General features: G+C 40.3%; 1 protein-coding gene across 1 annotated transcript in view; it reads left to right on the forward strand.

Moving 5' to 3' along the window:
* The window catches only part of LOC101426424 (zinc finger protein 596-like), a 64680-nt gene extending 58360 nt beyond the window's left edge, over positions 1 to 6320 (forward strand). The window contains exon 11 of the mRNA XM_071208414.1: positions 227 to 6320. Within this exon, the coding sequence (XP_071064515.1) occupies positions 227 to 237 (11 nt within the window). The 3' untranslated portion in view covers positions 238 to 6320. The remainder of the gene's footprint in view (positions 1 to 226) is intronic.
* Positions 6321 to 13177: the final 6857 nt, after the last annotated feature.

Here is a 13177-nt window from a genome sequence, read left to right on the forward strand (position 1 = left end):
GGTCCTGGCATCCATAAGATGCACATTAATTGGTGTCTCATATCTGGAATATGTGTCTAAAGTGCTGAGACACCATTGGAACCCATGACTGATGTGAAGTCCAATGTGGTCAAGTTGCTACTCTCATGCAGAGCCTAAGCCCCAATTGGTATGGCCCAACACACCATGCTGTATGGCCTGGGCTTACTGTCAGGAATAACATGAATGCTTTGTGTCTCTACCCTAGGCATCTTCTAGAGCGAGTCCTCATATTTTGGCCCATTCTTGCATTTGTGTTGGACTTCTGTGTCCTGTTCTTTGGTGGATCCAGCAATCATGGTAACTTTGATATGTGGATGTTCAACATGGATATTCAGTTCATGTTGTGTTCTTTCTCCTTATTTTTAAAAAGCAGTTTAACAGACATATTTACATAAAATGAAATCCATCAAACAGATACAGTCAAAGATGTTGCTATTGTACCTTTTCCCTTATAATAAATTTTATAGAAAACTTTTAGGTTACATAACAGTTACATTGAATATATACTTGATTCCCATATACCCCACCACCACACACTCCCACCACACATCTTACATCATTGTGGTACATTTGTTACATTTGATGCACAAACTTTGACAAATTGCTAATATGTAAGGTCTATAGTTTACATTACAGTTAACACTTTTGATTGTACAGTTTTATAGGATTTTTTAAAAGATTTATTTTGTTTATTTCTCTCCCCTTCCCCCCCACCCCAGTTGTCTGTTCTCTGTGTCCATTTGCTGCATGTTCTTTTTGTCTGCTTCTGTTGTTGTCAGCGGCACGGGAATCTGCGTTTCTTTTTGTTGCGTCATCTATTGTGTCAGCTCTCCATGTGTGTGGCACCATTCTTGGGCAGGCTGCACTTTCTTTCATGCTGGGCAGCTCTCCTTACAGGGCACACTCTCTTTGCATGGGGCTCCCCTACATGAGGGACACCTCTGCGTGGCAGGGCACTCCTTGTGTGCATCAGCACTGTGCATGGGCCAGTTCCACACGGGTCAAGGGGGCCCAGGGTTTGAACCGCGGACCTCCCATGTGGTGTGGTAGATGGACGCCCTATCCACTGGGCCAAGTCCACTTCCCAGTTTTATAAGATTTGACAAAATATACCATGCCCTGCATCCATCACTGCAATATCATGAACAACAATACCAATGCCCTAAAAAGGCCCTATATTCAAATTATTCTTTCCTCCCCCTCCATACAGAACCTCAGATCACGCTATCTTTATATCAATGTTATAAGTTCTTCCATTATAACAATGATAGTTTCATTTTGGTCCATTGTTATACCCCTCTCTAAAATTTGTTTATTTCTAAAACTTAAGGATTTGGGGATGGTGATTTCCACTCTCCTTTAGATGAGAGGGGTGTTAGATCTTACAAGGCAGATGAAAGGAACTGTTTGGTTTGCAGTTCTAGATACTCTTTTTGGGCAGTTTTGAAGATTATCCATCATCTTGATTTCATTGGTTAATATGGGTGAGTTTAATAGACTGGAGAGTAGCTGTTGGCTGCAAATTTGGTGAGATTCATGGCTCAAATGGCATGTGAACAGACTGATGATTTAAGCTTCTGGGATATATATTTAATGGATATATACTACATATATATTATATATATACAATACTGCTAATTGTAGGTTATAAGAGGGGTAGAAAAGTCATGCATAGGGTAGTTATAAAGGAGTCTAACCCTGTTACACTGGGGAAATAGATTATCATAAGGCCCACCCATGGGATGTTGATTTTATGGGGCTGTGTACCTTGCCTATAGTATCGGTATCTCTTGAGCCCTTGGAAACACCCCTGTTTTGGTTTTGCTTATTGTGGCATTTAGTGAGATCTATCCGAGCTGGGCATATGTGTTAATTCTCAAATGCCCTCCTAACATACTTTGAACCCTCTTAGCTATAGAAACTCTTTATATTTAATGATTTCCCCTTTTGGTCAAGGTCTTTTTCCAAATGCATCATTGGTTGGTGTTTAGTATTAATCGGTTGTTGCCAGGGAGGCTCATCCCCAGGAGTCATAGCTCATGTCACAGGGAAGGTAATGAGTTAATTTTCTGAGTTTAACCTAGAGAGAGACCACATTTGAGTAATAAGATTTTGAGCAAGTAACTCTTAGGTAATAATTATTATTAGGCTAAGTTTCAATTTTCCAAGAACAAAGTCTTTAGGTACAATCAATTAAATATTATAGGCTTGCTATATTGGTGCATTTTCCTTTCCTTAAGCACTGCATATGTAGTCTAGAAATTCTTGCCATCTAATTGAGAACATATCAGAACTCCCCAGGATGGAAGTTTAATATTTTGTTGGTTATCATGTGAGTCTCCACCACTGAGATCAAACTCTTTGACAACTTGAACACATTCATATTCCATGGAGACATGCCCCAGGTGTGCCCATCCCTACACATTCCCTCATCACTGATACTCTGCATTGGTTACTGTCCCCTGCCATAAATACCATAAAACAACTGCACAACTGTAATCTCCGTCACAGTCTGCATTCTCCCCAGAGTTCACCTCTTCCTTCTTTCAGCCCTCCTTCCAGCTCCATGGATGGACCAATCCATCCCTCAACCCCACTCACTTTCAAACTCCAGCACCATCAACCCTACTCACACCAGTGTACCTCAGTATCTGCCATTCACTGCCAAACTGCCACCCTCTACCTTATAATAGGTTCTACCAAAAATTAGTATCAACTGACTACTCTCTGCTCCCTTTCTATCTCCTGGTAACCTATCTTCTACACTCTATCTCACTTAGTCTGCTCAATATCTTCAGTTTATGTCAGTGAGATCATGCAGTATTTGTATTTTAGTGACTGGCTTACTACACTTAACAGAAGATCTTTGAGGTTCATCCATTTTGTCCCCTGTGTCAATAGCTCATTCCTTCTTACATCTGTGTAATACTCCATTTAACACACACTTTTTGTTAGCCATTCATCATTAATGGACACTTGGGTTGCTTCCAAATTTTGACAATTGTGAATAATGCCACAATGAACATAAGTGTGCATATATGTATTTGTGTCCTTCTTTTAATTCTTCTGGGTATATTGCTAGTAGTGGAATTGCCAAGTCATATGGCAATTCAATACTTAGCTTCATGAGGACACTACAAACTCTCTTCTACAGTGGCTGCATCATTTTCCAATCTGAACAGAAGTGGATGAATGTTCCTATTCCTCTACATCCTCCCCAACACTTGTTTTCTATTTTTGTTTTATTTTAACTTTTATTTTTTAGATACCAGGGTTTGAACCCAGGACCTCATACATGGGCATCAGGTGCTCAACCACTGAGTTATATCAACTCCCCAATGAGATTTGGTTTTCTCATTTGTAATTTTTTTTATGAGGTACTGGAGATTAAACCTGGTACCTCATACATGGGAAGCAGGTGCTCAAATGTTTGAACTACATTTGCTTTCCTATAGTTTGTTTTTAATAACAGCCAGTCTGGGAAGCAGGTGTGGCTCAACTGAAAGGGCAGTCATCTACCATATGGAGGGTCCAAGGGTTCAATACCCAGGGCTTCCTGACCTGTGTGTTAAACTGGCCCATGCACAGTGCTGCGGTGCACGAGGAGTGCACCCCAAAAGGAGAGCTGACCTGCTTGGAAAAGCACAGCCCACTTAGGAGTGGCACCGCTCATATGGAAAGCTGATACAGCAAGATAACACACACACACACACAAAACAGACCATTTCCCAGTGCCACATGACAATGCAAGCAGACACAGAAGAACACACAGTGAATGGACACAGATAGTAGACAATGGGGGTCAGGGAAGGGGAGAGAAATTTTAAAAAATAGCAGTCAGTCAAATTTTTAAAAGGTGGTATCTCATTTTAGTTTTGATTTGCATTTCACTAATAGCGATGTTGAGAAAATTTTCATGTGCTTTCAGGCATTGTAGTTCTTCTTTGGAAAAGTGTTCAACTCTCCTAGCCACATTAAAAATGAATTGGCTTTTTATTATTGAGATGTTAGAATTTTATATGTATCCTGGATATTAGAACCTTATCAAATGATTTATTCCCAAATATTTTCTTTTATTGAGTAGGCTGCCTTTTCACTTTCTTGATGAACTCCTTCATAGACCAAAAGTTTGAAATTTTGATAAGGCCCTATTTATCTATTTTATCAGTTAGCTCTAGCTGTTCAGGTTTATGTTGGAACTCTCACCTCATTTCCATTGATCACTTTGTCTATTCATGTGCCAAATCCATGCACTTTTGACTACTGTCACTTTGTAGTGTGATTTAAAGTCAGACAGGGAAACGGACTTGGCCCAGTGGTTAGGATATCCGTCTACCACATGGGAGGTCCGCAGTTCAAACCCTGGGCCTCCTTGACCCGTGTGGAGCTGGCCCATGCACAGAGTGCTGATGCACGCAAGGAGTGCTGTGCCACGCAGGGGTGTCCCCTGTGTAGGGGAGCCCCATGCGCAAGGAGTGTGCCCCATAAGGAGAGCTGCCCAGCATGAAAGAAAGTGCAGCCTGCCCAGGAATGGCACTGCCCACACTTCCCGTGCCGCTGACGACAACAGAAGCGGACAAAGAAACAAGACGCAGCAAATAGACACAGAGAATAGACAACCGGGGGAGGGGGGGGGAGTTAAATAAATAAATCTTAAAAAAAAAAAGAGCAAGAATTTATTTAAAAAATAAATAAATAAATAAAGTCAGACAGAGCTCTCTCACATTCCCTAATGGAACAGCAACAATTCTCTGAGTGCAATGGCTAAGATCAGTAAGGAAGAATGGTCCAACAATGAGCCATTGATGCTAATGACTATGCTTGTGGGCCTGTGGGCCTGAAATAAGAACTAGGCCTAGAGCTGCAGGATGCCTAAGAGTTATCTCCTGAGAGCCTCCATGTTGCTCAAATGTGGCCAGTCTCAAAGCCAAACTCAGCATGTAAATGCATTGCCTTCCCATCGTGGGACATGACTCCTCAGGATGAGCCTCCCTGGCACCGAGGGATTACTACCAAGTACCAGCTGATGATGTGGCTGGAGAATGAACTTGAATAAAAGGGTCAACCCTGACCAGCAGAGTATCTCAGCCTACATGTAATATCAGGAGTTAAAAATCCTTTTTGACCCTGAATAAAAGGGGGAAATGGGAAGGACAAATGAGTTTATATGGCTATGAGTCTCCAAAAAAGAGCTGGGAGGTCATCAGAGGGGTCACCCTTATGCACACCTCAGCAGAGTCCCAGAGACCGCTAAAGTAGATACAACCCCAGGTATTGGTTCTTCTGAGGGCTACAGAGACCCACAGGTTCTATGGTCATGGCAGATGGAGTTCAGTGCCATGTCAATTGGCCATACTTTGGAGTTTGTGTTCCTAACTGTGATGGACTAGGACTCAGGTGTGATCTTTGTTCACAAGCCTCTCCTGTCACTTTTACTGGACCTGTGGTTGGCACTGGGGTTTAGTTTATACTCAGGGGACCTGAATCTCTGGACTCTCCATGTGATAGCCAGGCCCTGAGCCCCAACAGACTTGCAACTCCTAACTTCTGGTTTATTGGACTTACCCCAGCCAGCTAACAGGGAGGTGAAGAAGATCAACCACCACACCAGGCAGCCAAGAGTGCCTACAACTGCAAACAGGAGAATTGCATCCATCATCCAAGTGGAATCCAAGCACCCTCTTGATACAGAGGTGGAGTGAACATAACCATCCCAGGGTCCACAGAATGGAGGAATAGAGTATAGATTAGAATGGATTTACTGTTACTCTATTCTGAAACTAATGTGATTAGTAATGGAAGTAAATATAACACTGAGATGGAGAAAGTGGCCATGGTAGCTGCTGAGGGTGGGAATGGGAAGAAAAGATGTGATGTGGGGGCATTTTCAGGTCTTGGATTTGTCCTGGGTGGTACTGCAGGGACAGTGTCTGGGCATTGTATGTCCTCCCATTGCCCAGTGGGTGGACTAGGGGAGAGCATAAACTGTAGTGTGGACCATTGACCATGTGGTGCAGCAGCACTCAGAGACATATTCACCAAGTGCAATGACTGTCCCCTGATGATGGAAGAGGTTGTGGTTATGGGAGGAGTGGGGTGAGGGGAGTGGGGAGTATATGGGGACCTCATTTTTTTAATGTAACATTAAAAATAAAGAAATTAATTAAAAAAATAAAGTCAGACAGCATGTTACCTTCTATTTCCTTTTTCTTTTTCAAGAGATTTTAGACTATTCAGGGCCCCATTCCCTTCCAAATAACTTGGATAATTGACTTTTTTATTTCTGTAAAAAATGATGGTGGGAGTTTTATTGATATTATATTGAATCTGTAAATTGGTTTCAGTAGGATAGACATCTTAATTATATTTAGTCATCCAAACCATGAACATGGAATATTCTTTGATTTTTTTGGATCCTCTTTGATTTCCTTTAGCAATGCTAAAGTGCTTTTATTTTAGCATTGTAGTTATTTTTGTATAAAAGTCCTTTACATCCTCAGTTAAGCTTATTCCTATGTATTTGGTTATTTTAGTTGTTATTGTAAGTGGAATTTTTTTATTGATTTCCTCCTCATATTGCTCAATATTAGTATACAGAAACACTACTGATTTTTGTGTTTTGATCTTATGTATCCTCAACTTGACTGAGTTCATTTGTGAGCACTACAAGCTTTGGTGTAGATTTTTCAAAATTTTCTTTCTATACAATTCTGACATCTGCAAATAGCGAACATTGTATTTCTTTCTTTCTAATTTGGGTGTCTTTTATTTCCTTTTCTTGACTAATTGCTCAAGAAGTACTTCTAATAGAGTGTTAAATAAGAATGGTGACAGTGGACATCTTATCTTGTCCTGGATCTTAAAGGGGAAAAGTTTTAGCATTTCACCATTGAGTATTATGTTAGCGGTGGGTATTTTGTATATGCCCTTTTTTCATGTTGAGGTATGTTCCTTCTATTCCTACCTTTTGAATTATTTTATTCAAGAAAGGATGCTGCATTTTTTTTCTAAATGCATTTTCAACATCAATATAGATGGTCATGCCAATTTTCCCCTTCCTTCTGCTAATGTAGTATATTGCATTGGTTGATTTTCTTATGTTAAACCATCCTGTGCATACCTGGGATAAAACCAACTTGATTATGGTGTATAATTTGTTAGAAGTGTTGTTGGGTTCAATTAGTAAGTACTCTGTTGAGAATTTTTGCATCTAAGTCCATTCAAGAGATTAGTCTCTAGTTTTCCTGTGGCATCTTTATGTGGCTTTGGTATTACAATGAGGTTTGCATCAAAGAACGAAGTAGGTGATTTTCCCTCCTCTTCAATTTTTTTGGGAAGATTTTGAGCACGATTGGTATTAGTTCTTTCTGGAATAATTGGTAGAACTCACCTGTGAAAGCTATTGTACTGTGCTTGGGAGGGAGGTTTTTGATGAATAATTCAGTCTCACTATTTGTGATTGTTCTGTTGAATTCTTAAATTTCTTCTTTCATCAGTTTAAGTAGCTACAAATTTATCTCTTCATTTAAATTGTCCACTCTCTTTGTGTTAAGTTTTTCAAAGTATCCTCTTATGATACTTTTTATTTTTCTAGGGTCACTGGTGATATCCCCTCTCTAACTTATGATTTTATTTATTTGCATCTTTTCTCTTTTTTTTTGTTAGTCTGCCTAAGGCCTTGTCAATCTTATAAATCTTCTCAAAGAACGAACTCTTGGTTTAGTTACTTTTTCTAAGGATTTTTATTCTCAATTCTTTTAATTTTGTTCTAATCTTAGTTATTTTTTTTCCTTGTGATTGGTTTGTGATTAGTTTCTTTTTCTTTTTCTAGTTCTCCTACCTAATCTACCATCTTCCCTGGACACTGTGCCATAATTTGTTTCTCATAATTTACTTTTAATATAAGTTGATGTTCAGTTAGAGTCTCCTTATTTTAGGGAACATCTTTTTCTAATACTACGAGTTACTGTCTGTCAGCAGACATTTCAAATTCTGCGCTATGAAAACATTCTAGAGAAGATGATATAACTGGGCCCCATCCTTCAGCTCATTTTTACGTATAGAAACCCACTTGTTGATTATTCTCGTTTCTTTTTTTGTCTGAGTTCTTCCCAAAGATATTGATGAGGCCTGGGGAGGGGAAAGAAAGGGAGGAAATCCCCGTACTTCCTCATAAAATGTGTCCATTAGGCTCACAAAGAGCTTACAATTCTTTTTTTTAAACATTATTTATTTATTTTATGATTTATTTATTTCTCTCCCCTTCCCCAGTTGTCTGTTCTCTGTGTCTCTTTGCTGTGTGTTCTTCTTTGTCTGCTTCTGTTGTTGTCAGCGGCATGGGAATCTGTGTTTCTTTTTGTTGTGTCATCTTGTGTCAGCTCTCCGTGTGTGGGGCGCCATTCCCAGGCAGGCTTCACTTTCTTTCACACTGGGTGGCTCTCCTTACGGGGCACACTCCTTGCACGTGGGGCTCCTCTACGCAGGGACACCCCTATGTGGCACGGCACTCCTTGTGCACATCAACACTGCATGTGGGCCAGCTCCACACGGGTCAAGGAGGCCCGGGGTTTGATCCGCAGACCTCCCATGTGGTAGAAGGACACCCTAAGCACTGGGCCAAGTCTGCTTCCCTACAATTTTTTTTTTAAAGATTTATTTATTTATTTATTTCTCTCCCCTTCACCCACCCCCCACACCAGTTGTCTGTTCTCTGTGTCTATTTGCTGCATCTTCTTTGTCCACTTCTGTTTTGTCAGTGGCACGGGAATCTGAGTTTCTTTTTGTTGCGTCAACTTGTTGGATCAGCTCTCCGTGTGTGCCGTGCCATTCCTGGGCAGGCTGCACTTTCTTTTGCGCTGGGCAGCTCTCCTTACAGGGTGCACTACTTGTGTGGGGGGCTTCCCTACGTGGGGGACACCCCTGTGTGGCACAGCACTCCTTGCATGCCTCAGCATTGCGCATGGGCCAGGTGCACATGGGTCAAGGAGGCCTGGGGTTTGACCGCGAACCTCCCGTGTGGTAGACGGATGCCCTAACCACTGGGCCAAGTCATAGGAAATTTTTTTGTGAAGTTCACACTAAGGAACAATTGTGGAAAATTCTCTTGTTTCAAAAAATTACATTTTAAACCTAAGAGCCAGGTCGAGATTTTTCCCACTCAAGTTCAGCCTTGTCTGTTTGTAACCTCATTTCCCAGTTATCTAGAATTTTTTGCTGTTTTCTATGTGGTTTTTAAAATTTGGTGAACCTTTTTCTGTCTTTATTTGTTTTTCTTTCAGCTAGATTTCAAACTTGTGTGATGATCCTATAATTCAATGTAGCTAAGAAGCTCCCTTATGAAGGCTTTAAAATAATGATTTAATAAAATTAAATAAATAAATGACACAGCAAGCCATAAGACATAACTGTAAGCTCATGACTGATAAAGAAAATGTATGCTTAGACTTCTCTCCCAGAAACTCTTAGACTAATCGGATATGTGGACTGCTTGACCACCATTGTATCAATACATCCCTTAGCAATTGCTGTAGAGTTGTAACTTCAGCCCTACTTACAAACATTGTAAATGCTCGTTTTACATATTTACTACGAAAGTGTAGCTTCTGTCCTACTGGAAATCACTGTGAACATATGAGCCTTGTTTATCACTCCTGAGCACTACACTTTTAAATTATGCTCCCCCTTCACATGCCCTCTCCATCTTCATGTAGACACGAGGTATAAAAATCCCCTCTTGCTTTGCAGCAAGTTTAGTTTAATTGTCGGAAGTGTCATGCTCTCTGGCCGCTGCCAAAGAAGAGTATTTAAGCCTTGGCCAGTCTCAGACTCTCCAAGAGAAAGGCTATCCCCTCTGGACTGTTGAGGGTGAGGCTCCACATAAGCCCCCTATTAAACACTCTTTGTTCACCAAAAAAAAAAAAAAAAGAAGAAACCTAATAAAAAACAGTCAGTGGAAACAAGAGGTAGTTAATTCTTCTACTTTTGATGCCTAAACAGAAACTGCTCCTCATAATGAATGGTGTGTTCCCTTTCTATCAGTTCTTGTTGCCACAATGTTGGTTCCTCTGCTATAGAGTAGACTTCTCAGTCTTCATGTGTTTGGCTGCCAGACACTCCCCTGTCTGCACCTCCACATGATCTAGTTCTAATGTCCTCTTTGGGGTTGGTTGAGAGGGATCAATCTTTGATCTTGACCTGGAGGTCGGTGTCATTGGAGAATGGCTAGTTTCCCTGGCTGCATTAGGGTGGTGCACCCCCATGCCTCTCTGTCATTTGAACCAAGAACCATCCTTTGTGTGGAGACTGATTCCTACCTCCTGAAGGCTCAGCACATTGATTTGGCTTCTCAATGACCACAGCTGGAGCTGTTCTTTGCACAAGCCCTGGGAGCTCTCTCCACCCTGTCCCAGGCTTGCTGGGGCTATTCCTTTCACCTGTAAACTTTCAAGTTTGAAAAAGGTAAGTTGACCCAAAACAAGAGGTTTAGAAGAAAAAAAATGAGTTTGATAATGAGATTGAGAAATTCATTAAAGAAAAATATGAGCACTGTGTCATTCCAAAATGCTAATGATCATTTTTGTGATCTCTAAGAAATATTTTTTCACTTTTCAATCTATTGGAAATATTTCAAAAGATTTTTGTTTGTAGAACAAGAAAACTCATTTTGATGTGAAATATGCAAAAGAAAAAAGAAAATAATGTTGGTGTTGGCATTTGCATTTTATACTTTTTCCTTTTTATTTTTATTTTTCCCTTTTGCCTTTTTTTCTTCCTTTTTTCTTTTTTCCCTTTTTGTTTTTTATCTTTTGCTTTCTTTTTTATAAAAAACAAATCCAGATGAGGGCAGTAGAAGAAAAGGAAATTATAAACCCATATCCCTTATGAATATTGAAGCAAAAATCCTCAGAAATATAGTAGCAAATCAAACCCAACAGAAGATTAAAAGGATTATACATCATGACCAATTAGAAACTATTCCTTCAATGCAAAGATGGTTTAACATAAGGAAGTCAATATAATACACCACATGAAAGGGATTAACAACTAAAAGTACAGGATCATCTAAATTGGTGAGATAAAGAATTTGAAGGAAGTCCAACATCCATCCATGATAAAACACACACACACACACACACACACAGGAAACTAGGAAGAGTATGGAATTTTCTCAATATGACATCTATGAAAATTGTACTCAGTCATTACATTCAAAAGTGGCAGCCTGAAATCTTTCCTCCTATGATCAGAGACAGTAAGAGGAGGGACATTGTCACCAATGTTATTCAATATGGCACTGGAAATTTAGACATAGAAATCAGGAAAAAAAAGAAATAAAAGACATTTAAATTGGAAAGGAAGAAGTTAAACTATCCTTTTGCTGATGATCCCAAATAATCCAAAAGACAGCTACTAGAATGAATAAAGCATGGTCATCAAATTTGCAGGATAGAAGATAAACAACTGAAACTCAATTGGGTTTCTGTACTACAGTAATAAACAATCTGAAAGGGTAATCAAGAATACAGTTCTACTTATGATAACATCTAAAAGAGTAAAATTAGGAATTAATTTAAGCAAGGAGAGGAAAGACTTGTGCATTAAAAACTATAAAACCATATGAAAGAATTAAAGAGGAAATAACTACATCAAAAGATATCCCTTATTCATGGATTGGAAGATTTATTGTTATTATGATGTCCATACTACCTATTGCAATCTAATATAATACTATTAATATGGCCTGTGCATGAATTGAAACTTATCTAATTCTATATCCAAGTATGCCTATTTGCCAGAAAGTCAAGTAAGTGATATGGGCTTATAGGCTTTCAGTATTCAGGGAGGATGCAGACTGAATGTTAATCAAACTTACATCCTGAAGGAATGTGGGAGATATGTTAATTCAAGCTTCCCCGGAATGTACACAATATGTTAATTCAAGCCTACCTGATACCCAAACAAACTCTTAAAACTCTAAGAAACTAACAAAGAAAGTCTTTTTGCATAAAAGAACCACTTGATTTCCCTGTTCTTACATTGTCTGTATAAAAGGGACCTAGAAATCCTATTCAGGGTTGGTTTTTTTGGGCAGAAGTCCACTGGGTTCAGCCGGCTGTTAATAAATCTTCCTTCTCAAAGATTTCTCATGACCTGGCCTTCAGTACCATGATCACCTGACTTCTCTCTGCCATAAGCTCATCTGGGATCACTGAGAAGACAAGAGATGGCAAGAGTTGATTACCCCTCTCAGACGCCTCTGAGAAGTCCAAGAGGGCCCAGATGAACCCCACCCTGGGGGCCCTGCTGGCCCCTGGACCCCTTTTAGTCTTGAAAGAGGTTGTGGACTCTAACAGAGCCCTCTTGGAGAAACTGGAGGCACCAGAGGTTTTCCAAGAATGAAACAAGGAGCTCCACACACCAGACGGTTAGGACCCCCAGAGCATAGTGCAGGAAAAGCCTGATTCTGAAAAGTCAGGAGGGGAGTTTGATCAGCTCTTGAAAAGCCCCTAGTGCTTCCAAGGAGAAGGGAGGAAACCATCTTCTCTAGGTTCAAGAAAGGAAAGGAAGGAGAGTGGTTGTGTGCATGTGAACTGTGGAGATTAAGTAAGACACAGAGACACACTTCTGTGGGGTGAGTTTGGAGTCCCAATCCATTGTTTCATGGTGACCTCATCTGGTCAAGGGCAGTCTGGTGGGCCTCCCTGCAATGGGACACTCTTCTAAGTCAGGGGCTTATACTGACCCACTAAGGCTAAGAGGTCCATAAGTTCCCATGAGGGATGTGACTGGAGATGGACTAAGCGAAAGGCTGAGTGAGTATTGTGCAATGTCAACACAGGATGGAAACATGGGGAACACACAAAGTAGAACAGTGTTAGGTTTATGCTGAAAAACTTTCCCCGAGTATTCCATGGACATGTATATGGCATAAAGTTCCAGCCAGGAAAGCTTAGACTGTTTTGTGAATTAGAATGGCCAAATTTCAGCATGGGCTGACCACAAGAGGGGTCCTTTGATCCCAGATCATCCATAAAGTCCAAAACATGGTAACCAGAAAACCAGGGCTCCCTGAACAGTTCCCATACATTGATGCCTGGCAGGACAATGTGAGTCAAAGTCCACTCTGGTTAAGGAAATGTATGACTAAAGAAGCCAG

This window comes from Dasypus novemcinctus, chromosome 16 (assembly GCF_030445035.2).
Source record: "Dasypus novemcinctus isolate mDasNov1 chromosome 16, mDasNov1.1.hap2, whole genome shotgun sequence".
NCBI lineage: Eukaryota > Metazoa > Chordata > Mammalia > Cingulata > Dasypodidae > Dasypus > Dasypus novemcinctus.